Source organism: Elaeis guineensis, chromosome 1 (genome assembly GCF_000442705.2).
Source record: "Elaeis guineensis isolate ETL-2024a chromosome 1, EG11, whole genome shotgun sequence".
Taxonomy (NCBI): Eukaryota; Viridiplantae; Streptophyta; class Magnoliopsida; order Arecales; family Arecaceae; genus Elaeis; species Elaeis guineensis.
In genome coordinates, this window is record NC_025993.2 from 172,060,018 (window position 1) to 172,076,650 (window position 16,633).

The window sequence follows — 16,633 nt, forward strand, 5'->3', positions numbered from 1 at the left end:
AAACTGTAGCGCATGGATTGGGCTGGGTTCAGGTTGAGTAGGATCCATGAAAATCAGACCTACACCTCCACTTTTAAATTACCAGACCGGGTAAGGTTCAGTTGTCCAAACCTTTAGTTGATCTGAATCTGAAAAAATATGTGGGTCTATCTCTGGAACCATACCTAACCCATAGGTGTATGACTCCTGATTGGGATGTAGAATAGTTCAAAACTTTACATTCTTATCTCTTTCAATTGATTATTTTATCAGTCTACATGCCTGTCCTGTTGCTTACGTTTTCATGCTATGAAAAGGTTATTGTAGTATTGTGATCAGATCATCAATTTGCTGGTCAATCCATTATGGTTAATAGTCATACCCGGGCATAGTTTTGTTTTGGTGTATTATTAACTGTAGTTGATGGGCTGCCCTTTTTTAGTTGATTTTTTTGCTTTCCAAAAATTTTGTTTCTCACTATCTCAGTTGCTGTCTATTATGCCATTTTGTACAGGTCTTGTGATGGCTTTGATTGGATCTCTCCTTAGTATACTTGTGGTATTTCTTTTACCTTTATCTTTATGTAAATAGTTGTGTAGGATGAGTATGCGCTTTTTTTTTTTTTGGAAGCAAATTTTGGAGACTACATCGTATGCATGACAATGTATGTTGAGAAACTGCAAATATGTCATTCTGCTTAAATTCAAATGGTGATATGTGCTAGAATTGTATGGCATTTTTTTTCAGGCTTGGGACTTTTTCTTTGGTGGAATAAGGCTTGGGTCCTAGCTGCATTAGTGGTGATTGTTCTTTGACATAAGTTGCGATACTAGATTTCTTAAAGCTTATTTTGATAAAAACTGTAACATCTCATATAAATGAATGGGAAAGAAGGGTATGTCAGGGCCAGCCCCAAATTGTTAAATTAAAAAAAAAAAAAATGCTGAAGTTGTTATTAGAGGATATCATAATGCTTATTTTGATTCAGAAGAAGGATGTAAGAGACAGACTGTGAGTAGTAGCATGATTCATGTTCGTCATTTTTATGGATTGACTGGATAATATCTGTTTTCTACTGTAAATTTGTTTATGAATTATCATTTTTTGGCACCAAATTTATAACAATGGCAGCCTCTTTCCAACTGAATCAGTATAAAGACTGTCTTAGCATTTTCCATTTATATGCGTGCAAAAATCTAAGCTACATTCATGACTAATTCATTGTTTGGGTAGTGTTCTGTACCATACTATTTCTTCTTCTCTGTCACTCTTTTTCTTACATCTTTACATCTTCATGGGTCAGAATTCTTCAATGAACGAGCAATCATGGCAATTTTTATTATCAAAAAATAAATAAGTTTTAGTGAAAGGATATAAGTTGTTGCCTTTTTTTATACCAAAAGAAACCAGTCTAGTGAGAGCATAAGCAATCTAACAATGCTCTCTTTGCAGGCTGTCATAATGCCAGCTCTCTGCTTCCTAAAGATAGCAAGGAACAAAGCTACACATTTGCAGGTAGGCATGGAGTTATTTTGGTGTGAGCATTCACGGGACGGCAGAAAACTTAGAAACCTTTTCAAAGTAGACATGTTATCACATTAATATTTTTGTCATGCTAAGGTGCTTTCAGAATGAATGATTGGTAGATTAAAGGGCTTCCTTAGCTTAATGTTTAGCCCTCTTTAATCGGTTTTGGCTGAAACCGACCTGCGTTGACCCCAAGTTTTGAGTTTCAGCTTCGATAGTTTCAATTATAGTTTTGGTCAAAACAGGCCGGTTTTGGTCCACTTTTTTTGGTGGTTTTGACCTGATGCTTTTCTAATGTCCTTTTGTGGTGTTTAGCATTAAATTATGGTTATTTATTTATTTCTTTAGGCATGCAGGCTACATAATGTCAACTTTTGGTAGTTTTTATCGTTTTCTTGATTTTAACGAGGATATTAAATAATAAGTGTAACCCTAAATGGGCATTACCCTTGAAAAGGCCCTTATTATTAGTAAAAGGACTAATACAACCAGTTAAACAGGAAACACCACCATTCATTATTAATGACTTCTTTTTAAAAATAAAATCCAAATTCAATAAATTTATAAATTATACTTAAAAAATGATGATGAAGAAGATTGTAATGCCTTAGGCATTGAAAAGCTTCAAGGCATTAAGAGTTTCTGCATTGCTAAATATAATAAATTTTTAACAATTGAAGTTCAAGAAGTAGATGATATAGAATATATGGCAATACAAGATACCATTACACCCTTTTAGTTTTAATCATATGCAACTCAAAACTATTGAAACCATATGCATTATGAATCTATATATCATAAATTGTTGTGCAATATTTCTCTAGACTTATCTTTTTTTAACTTTTTTGTGATTTTTCTTGTTTTGATGACCGGAACTCCAAATGCTGGAGTGAGTTTTGCCAAAACGGCTGAACTTCGAAACCAAATTCAAATCCAAGTTTTTCAGACCTTGTTATGTATAAGATTGTTTGGAGCATAAGTGGAGAAAAATGCATTCTGTGATAACACGCTTCGATTCCTCTTTTCACATGCTCATGAATTTCAGGTTATTGTGAGCATTGCAATTGTCGCATTGGGCATTGTCAGTGCAGCCGTAGGAACGTATTCTTCAATAACACGGATCACAAGCAGCTATTGAGGTGAAAGCTTTCAGAAACAGTTACTGCAATAGATACTTCAGCCATTTCAATTAAATTTTGGCTGAATAACTGTTAGTTTGATGTCATAGCTGAATAACTACTGTTGTTGTTTTTGTTCAATGACCAGGAGTATTTACAAAAGATTAGTAATGTCTTGATGCCCTAATTTTCCTTCTGCAACTCTTTTAACTTTTTTCATGTAAGCCGGATTTTACATGTTGAAGGTGACGTCTTTGTTGGAGTCTTCCCTTTAAAGAAAGAGCTGAAATAAAATATTTTATATTATATCATATATTTTGGATGATGTTTGTGTTTGCAATCAAGAATTGGAAGGAAGAAGAACTTTTTATGAACGGGAAAACCAATCTCTGAAAGATTCATAGCCTTTGTCGATAATTATTGGCTTTCTTTCAAGTTGTTTGTGATTAATTGACCAATGAACATGGAAATGGATACGTTCGACCTGCATGTGAATCTCAGAGCTCTTCTGATAAATTATTGAGGATCTGTCCTTCCCTATTACCTTATGATAGGTCGGGTTAATCCTCGACTTGATTTGGTGCTTCTTGAGCTTACCTTTTTATTTGCAATCCACTTTCTTTGGTCCAAGATTGTTGATCCACAAGCTTGCTTTTTTATTTGCAATCCTGTTGACCTGAGTTGGAACTTCTTGAACTTGCCTTTTAATTTGCGGTCTTTGGTCCCAGATTGTTGTCCTCAAGCTCTAGGAAGTCCATGATCTTGCAGTTCTGGGTAAGTCCGAGAATTCTAAGTTGTATTATATCAGGGCAAGTATGGTGCAATGGTAAGGCTCAATTGTAACCTGAGTTCAAGGGGTTTAACACACGAAAACAGCTTCTACACAAGCAAAGGTGACGTTTGATCTATTTGACGCCCTCTAGACTGAACTGGACATCCTTTATACGCGCACACGTGTCATGTGGATTTATAGGTCCCCAAGTGGGAAAAAAAGAATGATTATTGCTGTTTATCAGATTTGGACACTGGAAATCATGCATGTTTTGAGAGAGATTACTATAATATTTATTATTATTGTTGTTCCTATTGTTATTACCTGAAAATTTTGAAAGAAAAATCATTTTTTTTTCCCTAGAAATGGTGATTTTGGACTTTATGTGACTCTTGCAAGTTGCCTATTCAACTAATGCAAGAACATTGCTACAGGTGCAAACACGTGTGCATCCATCATCAACATACATGCTCTGAAAACGTATGCATTTCATTTATGAGTAGGAGTATAATGACCCTGAGTGATTTATTTTTGTCAAAAATAAAATGTTGCTCACTTGTTTGCAAAAACGAATATAGAGTTCTTGTTTGTAGCTCGACAAAATCCTCTCTCTGGTGTCCAATAAGTGTAGGATCGATAGGCTGGTCCATCATCCCTCATGCTCTCTTTAGTTCCCATCCGTTCGTGAGGTGTAACACCCACGGCAGCAGGCATCTCAAGCATGCACTCACAAAGTCACAAGGTGTCACTATGCGCATGTGAAATGCTGAATATAAAAGGAAGATTCTAATCGGATGGCTGTCATATTATTCCAATACTGAACACATGGTTACGAAATAAAACATAAAAACAGAGGCGAGAAGAAAGTGGGAGAGGCTGTTGATCTAAAAATCACAAGATCTTTAGATAGGGGAAATTACTGTTGAAGTTCTTTCTGACATCTTGGAAATCTGGAGACACTATTAGATGCATGGCTTCCTCCTTTTTCTACAGCAACTTTTCAATTGAATGTGAAGTACTTCGTTACTAGCTGTCCCTGCAGGCCTAACATTTCCAGCCATTGTCCACAGGATATCGTACGGATAGTGTCTCTGGATATTAAAAGTATGTAATTACTCGCACATTTCCAAACCAGCACAGGATATCATATGAATAGCGTACCTGGATGCTGGAACTCTGCTCCTCTCAAAATAATTAGAATTCACCAAAAAAAAAGTTGGGATCAGGAAGAGCATCCTAAGTAAATGAGGGTACGAATACACTGACACGTTAATGTGGGTTCTCATGGAAGCCTATGAATAAGTCTCCACCGTACGATTGATTGGTGCTCTCTTTCCATCCCTCAAATCCGTGGTCCGCGGAAATGGTGTTGGGGGGGGGGAGCAAGAGGGCCACAGAGTACCTCATGTAGCCATATAAGACGTTGGCCGTTGATCAGGACAATGGCACCATTTCTTTCTTTCTTTGTTTTTTCTTTCTCAATCAAAAAAAATGGGTTCTCAAGTCAGAGAAAGTAGGGTGGATCATAGCCGTTGGTACGGTGAGATTCTCCATCTCCGGATCACGACAAGGGGTAGCCCATGGTACAACGCCTGGCCTGTGGGCCGGATCCCAAGCTCGAACGGGCTGACCTCCGTTTTTTTTCAGTCTTTTTGGTAGATCATAATTACTCGGCCGTTCCAATTCTTTTTTTTTTTTTCCTCATCTAATTTCTTTTTGCAAGAGATATAAAGATATAACATATACCGGGATATCCAACCATAAAATACTGGCACTAGAGGCATTTTGCTTCCGAGTACAGGGAATGATTACCAAGTTTTGCTCTCTGCGTTAGTTTATCCTATCTATGTAGGGAGATTATGATCTACCCAGGCTTAGAGAAGCTGTAGGGCTGGTGCTCAACCTGATTTCTTCTCTTTAATCTAGTGTTGGATTCCTTGGTTTATTGTCTGTATAATTTATGAGCACCCTCCTACTAAAGAAGCACGTTTAAGACGCTGCCCCATATGACCATGGGCATTTGCTCATAATTTTGTAGCAATTCTGGATCAGGGAATATGTTTTTAACCGTATGCTATGCTTCTTCTTTGTGCAAATTAGGCCTATAGTTTTTCTGGAGAAGTAATTACTCTGAAGAGATATTCATTGTACTTGGAAATGACTTTCACTCACAGGCCTCCTAACTTCGTAAATACATGCGTCTCTGCTGGGAGTAGGGTTTGCCCAGTCAAATGTCCGGGGATTGGTTTGACTCTTTGAGGAAGCCTGGTGGAGAGGAAGTGGATCAAATAATATCTATCCGGATCCATTTTTATATCCGAATCTGTTTAGATTGGGATAGAATTTTAAGTATTCAACTAATATCTATATCTGTATCTATATTCATTAAAAAAAAATAGATATAAATATTATAGACAACTATCTAACTCGTATTTGAATATCCAATTCTATTTATAATTTTATTTAATTTTTATAGTACTCATGAACTTTTATGAAAAATATATAATCATATTAACATGCTATTAATTTGATTTATCATCTACTTTGTAATATCTTCAATTTTATGATTATAAAGTTTAGTTATCCAATTTATATCCATACTTCAGTATCTGACTTGTATCCGTATCCATCTAAAACAAATACGGATATAACTTTCTGCATTCGACTAATATCCGTATTTATATTCTCAAATATAAAATAAATATGGATATGGATATACTAGTATCCAATCAATATCCGATCAGGTTTCAGTCCTAAAATCTGGAGTGCTCTATGGTTGGGTGGACCATAGAAGGAGATGAAACTTGATCTTTTCTTCTTCTAAAACAAAACAAAACGCCTTTGAGTTTGACGAAGGGCCCTAAAATAGGGTGTTTTCATGCCACTATAGGATTTGCATGCAATTTTACCTCATACATGGTGAGGTTATTTCTATATTTTGAATCTATAATACTTAGATCATAATGGAGGAATCTTAATATTGTGCCAAGGCCCACTCTTTGACGTAGGACACTAATGGTGCTTGATTATCTCATATTTTGAGTCGGCCATACAAAATGGGCTTTTCATTTTACACCCCATAAAGTTTGTTCACATGTGAAATGTGGAAAAGAATCGTTCACCAACTTATTTTTGTCTTCACCTTTTTAGTCGTCCTTTTTCTCTTATCATCTCATGATTCCCTTTCTGCCTTGTCGACCCACCTCACAATGCTTTAATGTTTCATCAAATCATAACTCAAGATAGGAACGGTAGAAAGGAAAGGACTATGATTGAATTAATTGAAGAGTTAGTAGATGGCGCTTCAAAAGTATTTAAGAACATATTATCAACTTCCTAAAGGGTAGATCAAGTGGTATGTTGATGCTTGACGTTGCTTTGAGCTTATATATCTTTTGTTGAATTTTGCATCCATACATATATTTGCTAAAATTGGATTACTTTTGCAAGACGGCCCATCCAAAATCTTGGTATAAATTAATGAAAATGTCCAACAATTGTTATTAATGTTCATTGACATGTTACAAGATCTTGTTGTTTTCATGATAGATCTTGTTGCATGCATGTGTGCGTGTAAACATTATGCACGTGTGCCTATCTATCTCTAGAGAGGGTGACCGGATATTCCTAGGGAATAACCAAGAGATTTTTTTTTTTTTTTTTTTTGGTCGAGAGAAATAACTGACGTTTAATGATGGTGAAACGTTTAAAACAATGGTTCACATAATCCACCAGGATAGACATCATCCACAAGTGCCAAGAAAAATTAATATTTCGAATATAGCATTTTTTTAGTAAAGTTTATGTTTGCTTAACTTCTATGGCATATTTTTATTAGAAAATATACAAACCAAAAAGGTGACCATAACTTCTTAAACTAGCCCTGTTCTGTTCAAATCGTTTAAGAGCATTTGGTATATGAAATATCTCATATACATATCTTGTATAACTTTTCCAAACTCCCAACCCAATTGGACGGCCAATTGCTGTCCCATTAGTTTAAGATATGGTCTAAAGTTGTGTTAATATAAGCTTTCTATATCGGTAGAAAAAGCTTCTTCTGTGCAAGTGGGGAGTTTCTTTTGCTGGCGAATTTTGAGGAATCCTAAGACACAAAAGCCACATGGAAGGAGGATGCCTTTGTGTGAAAAAGCAAGCCTTTTGGGGTGCATTCCACTTTGCAATTGTCCATGTTGAAGACAACTTTTCATACGACTTTTAATTAATTTATGCATCTCCTTTATTCCCAAAAGGAACCAATGGTCTTCTCGTTGTTTGATTTGTGTTTCCAAGTGCCAAACTAATTATCCTTCTTAAAGTAAATCTACTTTCTCAATGCCGGCCACTCTGTGGGTGCAAGAGGATATCAAGACCTATTCAAGCCCCCTTCAGCCCTTCCCCTTCTCACAATCCATTGTGCATGTTGCTTAAAGCTTTGCCTTGATGACGAGAGCATCATTGTGCATGATGATTATAGAGGTTATGGTGGTCGAGGGTGGTTGCTTATACTAGTGAAAAGCCTTAATGGACCCTCAAATCTAACGATATCCAATCAACCAGGCATGTTGCACCTCAAGTCAAGCCCATTCATATGATTTATTCCATTACATTGCTTCCCTGCTTTCTAAAACAATCTCATAATCCTTGTTGAGAATTCCTCCAATTGTGTCCATCGGCCATTGGTCCTGCTAATTCAATCATCAGCTACCATGAGCATGGCAAAGAGAGAGAGGACAAGAAGGTTAAGAGGTTGAATGATGGTTAGAGAAGTGTGGTCCTTGAAGGATCACTAAAGGTAGTGGGAGTTGGAATGGTGAGGTCAGTCATGGCTTTTGGGATGGGAAAGGAATCACTAAAATATGATGGTTTAGATATGGTTTGGTAGAGGTGGACAAGGGAAAGAGATTTCCCGAGGGAAGTTCCCACCCGCTTCAAAGCAACGACTACAACTACTACTTTTGTAAAGGGAGGCCTACATGAGCTTTTTCTCTATGGCTCTAGCTGTGGATGCCGTCTTATCTTTTGGATTCATGAATGGATAGTGGGAGTACGCTGCGTCTGTTCTTAATCATGATCTCTATATGCTTTTTGAGCGTTTGGCATTCTTTGTTGAAACTAGTCTTTTTATATCTCAAGCTACTACCCATATAGTATCTGATTTGGCCTGGATTAATCATTCTCCCCACTATAAATTTTTTATTCCAGATGATGTTGCACAGATATATATTTTAAATAGTCATAGCTCAGCTAATGGTCAGAACTTTCTTCGTGCCAACAGATGTATTTCCTTCAGCTTACTGGCCGAGTCCACTGAAAAGAAGGTTGATTAACTAAGATTCATATCTTTGACTGCCCTACTAACTAATAGAAGTGCCAATCGACATTATTAACCCAGTATAGATGGTCTGATGCTTTGAATTACTATTTATCAATTATAAAAGCCATGTCTTTGTAACAAGATCTAGATATAGCTAACTGGTACATTCCAGCATTTTTTTTTGAAGGAATCAATAGGCACAATGTGCCCAAGGAATCTTATGGATAATGGCCTGTTTGGTTACCTATGACTTGGTGTAAGTGAACCCCAGTTGAAGGAGTTAGCCAAAATCATGCTTTTGGTGTAATTGTTGTGGGGCCTATGTAAGTGCTAATACATTTATTGTTGAGTTGTAGGACTTTGTTTTATAGCCAAAGTGATCGTATATAAGATAGAATCCCATGAGATGCCTTAATTAATAATTCTTTCTTACGATGATTAGATGTAAAAGGTGAGTATTAGGATCACCTCCCTCTCATGGAAACTCTAACTACTCGAGCCGCCCTAGCCATCATCCTACCTATCTGGCTATTGCCTGTATTAGCGGAGCTTCGCCGACAATCGATGTTTGCTTTCATCTCCTAAGCTCTAGTTCGTCCCTCCTCTCCTCCCCACATTTCTTCTCACCTTCTCATTCCGTTCTCTAACCCATCCATCATTTCTTTGCAGTCAATGTTTGCTTTCGTTCCTTTGCCTCTCCATGCTCGATCAGTTTTCTGATATCTTGCTCTTTGATTTTAACACTAAAATCTTTAACCCTAGCCCCAAAAGGTTAAACCCTAACAATACACTTATCTCACACACCAAGGCCTTGCTTCTTTAATTTGGAGCTTTTCTAAGGTATTTGACCTCGAGGTGACCTTTGATCTACTCTAAATCTACCCCAATTACTATACCCAAGCCGTAGCACTACTAGCTAATGTATTTGTGTACCATAACCCTAACTTTAACCTGGCCACATGGCTCTAATATATTTGTGAATCTCAACTACTTAATCCTTAACTGGTCCATGTTTATTCGATTAGCATTACAATGACTAATCAATCAGCCAATGGTTAACAATTTAATATAAACATGAACATTAGATAAATGTTACAATGCAAGGAGACTGGTCAAGGGAATATTAATAAAATCTCTTTGTTTCTCTTTCTCACAGTCCTATAATAAGTATTATGAGATTTCTATTCATCATGTATCATAAATATTATTAGTTTTTTTTATTATCACCATGTATTCTTGACACTATATATACATTTGAAAAGAAAAGATAAAGCAGATGAAAATTAATGCTGGGAATTTTCTTATCATAATGTTATGCTATTTATAACAATAATTCATATGTAACATTTTGATCACTTACTAGTTCTATTGACTTTTATATTATTTTTATTTTATATTACTTTTAGAGAAACTTGTCTACTAGTTCTAAGCATGTAAAATGAGGTGATACATAGATAGTTGTGATCTCTTATATTGAATATTTTTAATCAAATACGGAAGTTAATAAATAGATTCCTATTTTTGTGTTTGCGCTTTTCTTATTTCTCTTTGCTTAATAGTAAAAAGCAAGTAGGATGTATTTAGATGGAAGTATTTCTCGGGATTAAGTGATAAAGAGATGAAGAATTAATAATGGTAAAAATATCAAGAAGCAATTCTGTCTCTTAAGGTTTTATTATTGTGGTAGCAAGTCATGCTTGTAAATACATGGAATCATTATTTTAAATATAGAAGAATTATTTTTACTTATTTTCATTCCTCTTTTTAGATATTTTCTTCAATTTGATTGGCAAGAGCAAGGCAACTCTAAAAAAGTGTATCATAAACTGATATTATATTAGCATGTGGAATTGAAAAAAAAAGGTTTGGTTAGCACATTTGGGTACCTTTATCTAGGGTTATAGACAAAAGTGCTTAGTTTTCTATTATATGCTGCCTAGAGTTTCTTTTAATTAAAAAAGAATCTTGCTTAAAGTTCTAACAATGCTATATGCCAACATCTTAGTATTTATAGTATAAAGACAATAATTTCTTGTAGGCTAAGTACCAATTTTATCCAGTCCAAATATGATATGAAGGCATGGTGACTCCTAGTATTGTAACCCAGGACTAGTTTCAAATGGTGATAATAGACAAACTATACTACAATATAAAAATGGTCAGATTCAAGAATATAATTCGCTTCTTTGTGTCTCGAGAAGAAATTCTTCTCTCTTGCACCATGTAGGTAGGCTATGTATCTGTAATATACTTTATAGAATTTATAGAATCAAATTATCATTTATGGTTAATATTCTTTTGGATGCGGCAAACAGACAATAGCCTAATGTCTAATCCTTCTCCCACTGAGATGATGTTTTGCATTCAAATTCTGGAAGATGCATCTCTAAAATATTTCACATGGATAATTATTTCATTATTTCCTTGAAATGATGGATGTTGCTATTTCAAATGAATTTTTTTGTACATTAATAATTGGATATATAAACAAGGCAAATTAATCTTTTATTAAAAGAAAAAATGTCAACCAAACAGCACCAACATTGAGATTAAAGCTAAAGTGATTATTCTACAAGAAATATTAGGGAGCATGAATAGCTAGCTCTAAAGTGCTCATTCTATCTATAAGCTTATGAAAGTAACTACTTTTTATTTCGTATTATATGTTGGTGTACACTACTTTTTGACTTTTCTTATTGATTGTAGTTTATTTTCTTAAAACTTAGCAAACAAAGTATATCTTTTTTATCTAATATTATTAATAAACATGACTCACATCCTTGCAATGTTAACACTTCAATAAAAAATAAAGAAAAGGAAGAAAAATGAGGTGATTAGCACAAAAAGGAACAAGTTCCTCACTGTATGGGGAGCCACTTAATTTGCCACTCATTATCTTAGCCTTAATTTGCCACTTGTTGTCTTAGGCTACTTTATATATGCAAAAACACATGCAAGTGATCCACTTCACCTTGAGAAATTCTACCTCCATAAATGCAAAAAATAATATAGAATGCTAAATATTGATAGACAAACTTTATAGAATTTGTCTTATTCAAACCAATAAACTTTGCAACAGCAGCAGAAATATAGTCGTTCATTTCCATCAACAATTCAACAAAAGCTCTTCTTTTTATATTTTCTTTCAAATAAATATCAAAATTTAATTTAGAGCATTGTAATGCTATGTATGTATGGACTCTTATATATATATAGTGATAAGTGATCACTCTTAGTATTATGTGATGGCGCAAACCATATTTATGTTGAAGAGTTGTTATTGACATATTGCGCTTTAGAATCCCTCAAAGTATTATAAAACAATATATTCCTTTAAAATTTTTATAAAATACCACATATCCTTTATTCAGTATTTTCAGTTAATGTTATTTAGTACTTTTGATCAATAAGAAAAAAAAATATACCCTCTTATCCTGGTACCCTCTAGGTAGCCATATGCAAGCTTGCACTATGTTTACATCTTCCTAGACTAACTCGTGGAATCCTGTCCTTCCATAAATGCAAAATAATCTATATTTTTTAGTGTTGAAGCCATCATTCTTGGCAAGGGCAATAAATGCATTTCCATAAATAATGAAACAAAACCTCATTTCGATTTATATATTTTAAATTAATATCAAATTTTGATTTACAGTAGTGTGGGGGTAATGCTATTTGGACTTCAAGACATGCAACTATATGTGATCATTCATAGCATCGTGATGATGTGAACTACTCTAGAGTGTACTATATTGAGTAGGTATGACAATAATTGCTCTTTGTAACAATGTCACGTACTAACTTATGGGAGCATTTATCAAACTATTATTGGACTTCTTCTTTTGAGGATTTGAGACAATATCACTTATCTTTTATCTAATGCAAAGTATAACTTAGTACTTTCAAGGCACCATTCTACATTAGAAACTTTTTGCCTCTTGCCGTGCTCCCTGTAGGCAGCGCTTCACGCAAATCTACGTGTCATCCCTTCGTAGGCCCACCAGAGGAATCCTGTCCATCTATAAATAGAAAATCATAGATATCGGTTAGTGAACTTTATAATAGTTGCCGTATGTGAACCAAAATCATATAAGGAAAACATTAGAGAAGGAAATATAAGATAAACTTTTTATTTTGTTATATTTCTCCTAGTATCTATCTTTAAAAAAAAATTAAAAAATCAAAAACTCCTATCAATGAAATCATCAGTCTAATGATTAAAAAATTTTAAAATATATATATATATTGGGATAATTCAACCGATCTCTGATTCTGACTATGGATTGACTTCATAAACACAGCATGTCGATTGACAATCAGTTGACGATCGATTATTTTCAACCATCAACGGACAACCACGACAACTCAATTAATATCCGATCGATAATCATCGACATATCAGAGTTATCGACCGATGTTCATTCGGATCTTCATGACTACCGATATATAGTCGGTTTATCTTCCCAAGATCACATAATGCCGGAATATGCGGAACCTACATATCTAATCATTATAAATGGTTATCAACTACATGTTACGATCATTAGTAAGCATAAACAACCTATTAACTCCATGATTATGGTCCGATAATTTAGTCCCATAAAAAACGGGACCACGTGCTCAACGATTACATCTGAATCATCTATAAAAGGAAGAAAAATAAATAGCATTGATAAGATAATTCTGGACGTAGACTCTGTCATTTCAAATATTCTTCATCTGCTATTCACCACTCCCCACTGACTGAAGCATCGGAGGGTCTCCGTCGGATACAATTTCAATCAGTGTGGACTTCATTTTGTAGGTGCTCTTCACCGGCGACAGGCGCAACAGGAGATTGGCCGCAACAGATTGACGTACCGGATAGGAAAAGAGGATACAAGCAACCATGCTAAAAATTAGAACTCAATATTCAACAGATCTGTAAGGCAGTCTCTCCATCAGGAAGATGTTTTTCCTCCACCTCTATTGGTAGAGCCCAGCTCTTCATGTCCTATGGTCACCACAGACGTACAAATTGCTGTATTAATGTAGCAAATAAAGGTATTAACAGAGACAGTCCAAAATCTTCAACAGTAACAAACTCAGCAGTAACAGCAACCGCCGATGCAGGAGTCGGTGGCTCATTCAATGCCATCTAGGCACAGCCGCCATCCTACACGGCGTTCACCCTCCTCATCTTCAGAGAGACGACCGTCTAGACACTCTCTTCGAGATGGACAACTATATTCTTGGCACTCCCATCGTGCTGTCCGTCTTTCACGGCATTCTCCCGCTCCTTCCCGTGTATATAGTATCAAGAAAGAGAAAAGGCTGCGAACGCCTTCTGCTTCTCCATCTTTAAGCTCTTCAGAGGGTTCTACCTCTGAAGTTTTTCGGCAACGGTGACTCGATGACTACGAGCGCAAGTTCAAGGAGATCGACTGTCAACTTGTCTGACTTCAGATAGAAGGTCAAAAATCTTCCAACAACTACGACTTCTACACTGCCCAGCCTCTCTCTCAGCATATCCTAGATGAACCGATTCTATCTTGGTTCAAGATACCGTAAATGGAGCCATGCGACGGCTCCACCGATCCGATCAACTATTTGGAGAGCTACAAGGCGCTCATGATGATTCAGGGGACAACCGACGCCCTCCTATGCATCGACTTTCTGGTGACTATTCGGAAGGCTACTCAAGTCTGATACTCTGAGCTTCAATCGGAGAGCATTAACTCCTTCGAGCAGCTCGAGCATTCTTTCGTGACTTATTTCAGCACTAGCCGAAAGGTGCCATAGACATTAGACAATCTCTTCTCTATTAAGCAGGATGAGATAGAGATGTTGAAAGATTTTGTGGCTTGTTTCAATACAGCCACACTTGAGGTCAGAGATCTCAATGAAGATATGGCCATATTGGCCATGAAGAGGGGTCTGAGGAGATCCAGATTCACCTATTCTCTGAACAAGACTCTCTCCCGGACCTATACTGATCTTTTAGAGTGCGCATATAAGTATATCCGTGCAGACGAAAGTGCTTCTGATCGATGCCAAACAGATGAAAAAGGTCAAAAAAAAGTAGAAGAAAAGTGAAGCTCCAGCCGAATCAAGTAAGTCAATTACCAATAAGCGAGCTTCACCTTGACGACGGAGTCTAAAGCCAAACAGTCATGACAGATATGACTCCTATACTCCTCTTTCTACTCTCTGTGCAGAGATTTTAATAGAGATCGAAGGAGAGGAGTATCTTCGACACCCCCAACCAATGAAAACGCCATCGAGGAGCCGTGACAGAAAGAAATATTATTAGTTTCATCGTGATCATGGTCATGATATCGAACAGTGCATCTAGCTCAGAGATGAGATAAAGACCCTGATTTGATGAGACTACCTCGAGAAATTTCAACGAGATCGTCCAACTCAACCTCCCACCGGCCAACAACTTCAGCCGTAAGCTGAGGAGACAATCAACAGTCAATCAATGGCGGAAGTAATCAACATGATCTCTGGGCGATCAAAGAGCTGGAGGGCAACTTCCAAAGAAGAGTCGATGAAGAAACAACGACTCGATAATGTAATTACTTTTTCGAAAGATGATATTCGGAGAATACAAATTTCCTATGATGATGCTGTCGTTGTTTCGACGACGATAGCAAATTATGATATAAAAAAAAATAGTTAATAATGAAAGCTCAACAGATATTTTTTTTTATTCAATTTTTTTTCGAATGCAACTATTGATTGATCGACTTAGAAGAGTCTCGACGCCATTAGTCGATTTTATTACAGATGCAGTTACTGTAGAAGGAGAAATCACTCTCCCATTAACCGCAGGAATAGATCCATAATAAAGTACTGTTCTATTGACATTCACAGTTGTCCAAGTTTTTTTGACTTATAATACCATACTCGGATGATCTGGACTTAATATCCTGAGAGCAGTAATCTCAACATATCATCTATTGATCCGATTCTCAATAAGAAACAAAGTCGGAGAGATGTATGGAGATCAACAACTCATCTGACATTGCTTTCTAGTCTCCACACAGAATAATTAATCTGAAGACTCTTTGTCCGTTGATAAATTGGACCAAAAAAAATGAAGAAAGAGATGAACTAGCCGAGCAACTGGTTTCCATCCCACTAAAAGAAGAAGATCCTGAGAAGACAATCCAAATTGGATCGCAGTTGCCTGATTCAGAGCGACAATAATTAATAAATCTATTAAGAGCGAATGCTGATATTTTTGCTTAGTCGGCTACTGTTATGCCAGATATTCCATCAGAGATAATAACCCACCGACTAAACATTGATCCAAAAGTTAAGCCGGTGAGACAAAAAAAAAGATCTTTTGCTTCCGAAAGATAGAAAGTCATTGACGAAGAAGTTGACAAGCTCCTCGTGGCTAATTTTATCAGAAAAGCTAATTATTTCGATTGGCTCGCTAATATGGTGATGGTGAAAAAAGCTAATGAAAAATGAAGAATTTATATCGATGAATACAAATCTAAATGAAGTCTGTTCAAAGGACAGCTTTTTCTTGTCGAAGATTGATCAACTAATTGATGCGACTTTGGAGCATCGGCTCTTAAACTTCATGGATGTCTTTCTGGCTATAATCAGATTTGAATGACATTCGAAGATGAGGAACACATAGCCTTCATAACCAACAAAGACATCTACTGTTACAAAATAATGCCATTTGATTTAAAAAATACCAGAGCTACTTATCAACGACTAGTCAACAAAATATTCAAGACACAAATCGGATGAAATATAGAAGTCTATGTGGATGATATGTTGGTAAAAAATCTTCAAACTTCTGATTATATTCAAAATTTGGAAGAAACCTTCGGCACACTTTGACAACATCAGATGAAATTAAATCTAACCAAGTGTGCATTTGGAGTAACTTCTGATAAATTTTTTGGATTTCTT

The 16,633-nt window shown here is 35.9% G+C and overlaps 1 protein-coding gene across 3 annotated transcripts in view; it reads left to right on the plus strand.

Annotated features, from left to right (window-relative positions):
* The window catches only part of LOC105039590 (amino acid transporter AVT1A), a 56,705-nt gene extending 53,768 nt beyond the window's left edge, over positions 1–2,937 (plus strand). The window contains exons 10-13 of one of the 3 annotated variants that reach the window (XM_010915784.4): positions 494–537; positions 1,432–1,494; positions 2,552–2,645; positions 2,773–2,937. In XM_010915784.4, the coding sequence (XP_010914086.1) occupies positions 494–537; positions 1,432–1,494; positions 2,552–2,644 (200 nt within the window). In that variant the 3' untranslated portion in view covers position 2,645; positions 2,773–2,937. Of the gene's footprint in view, positions 1–493; positions 538–1,431; positions 1,495–2,551 lie in introns of all 3 variants that reach the window. The other 2 variants (XM_010915785.4, XM_073248524.1) reach the window with 2 other exon arrangements.
* Positions 2,938–16,633: the final 13,696 nt, after the last annotated feature.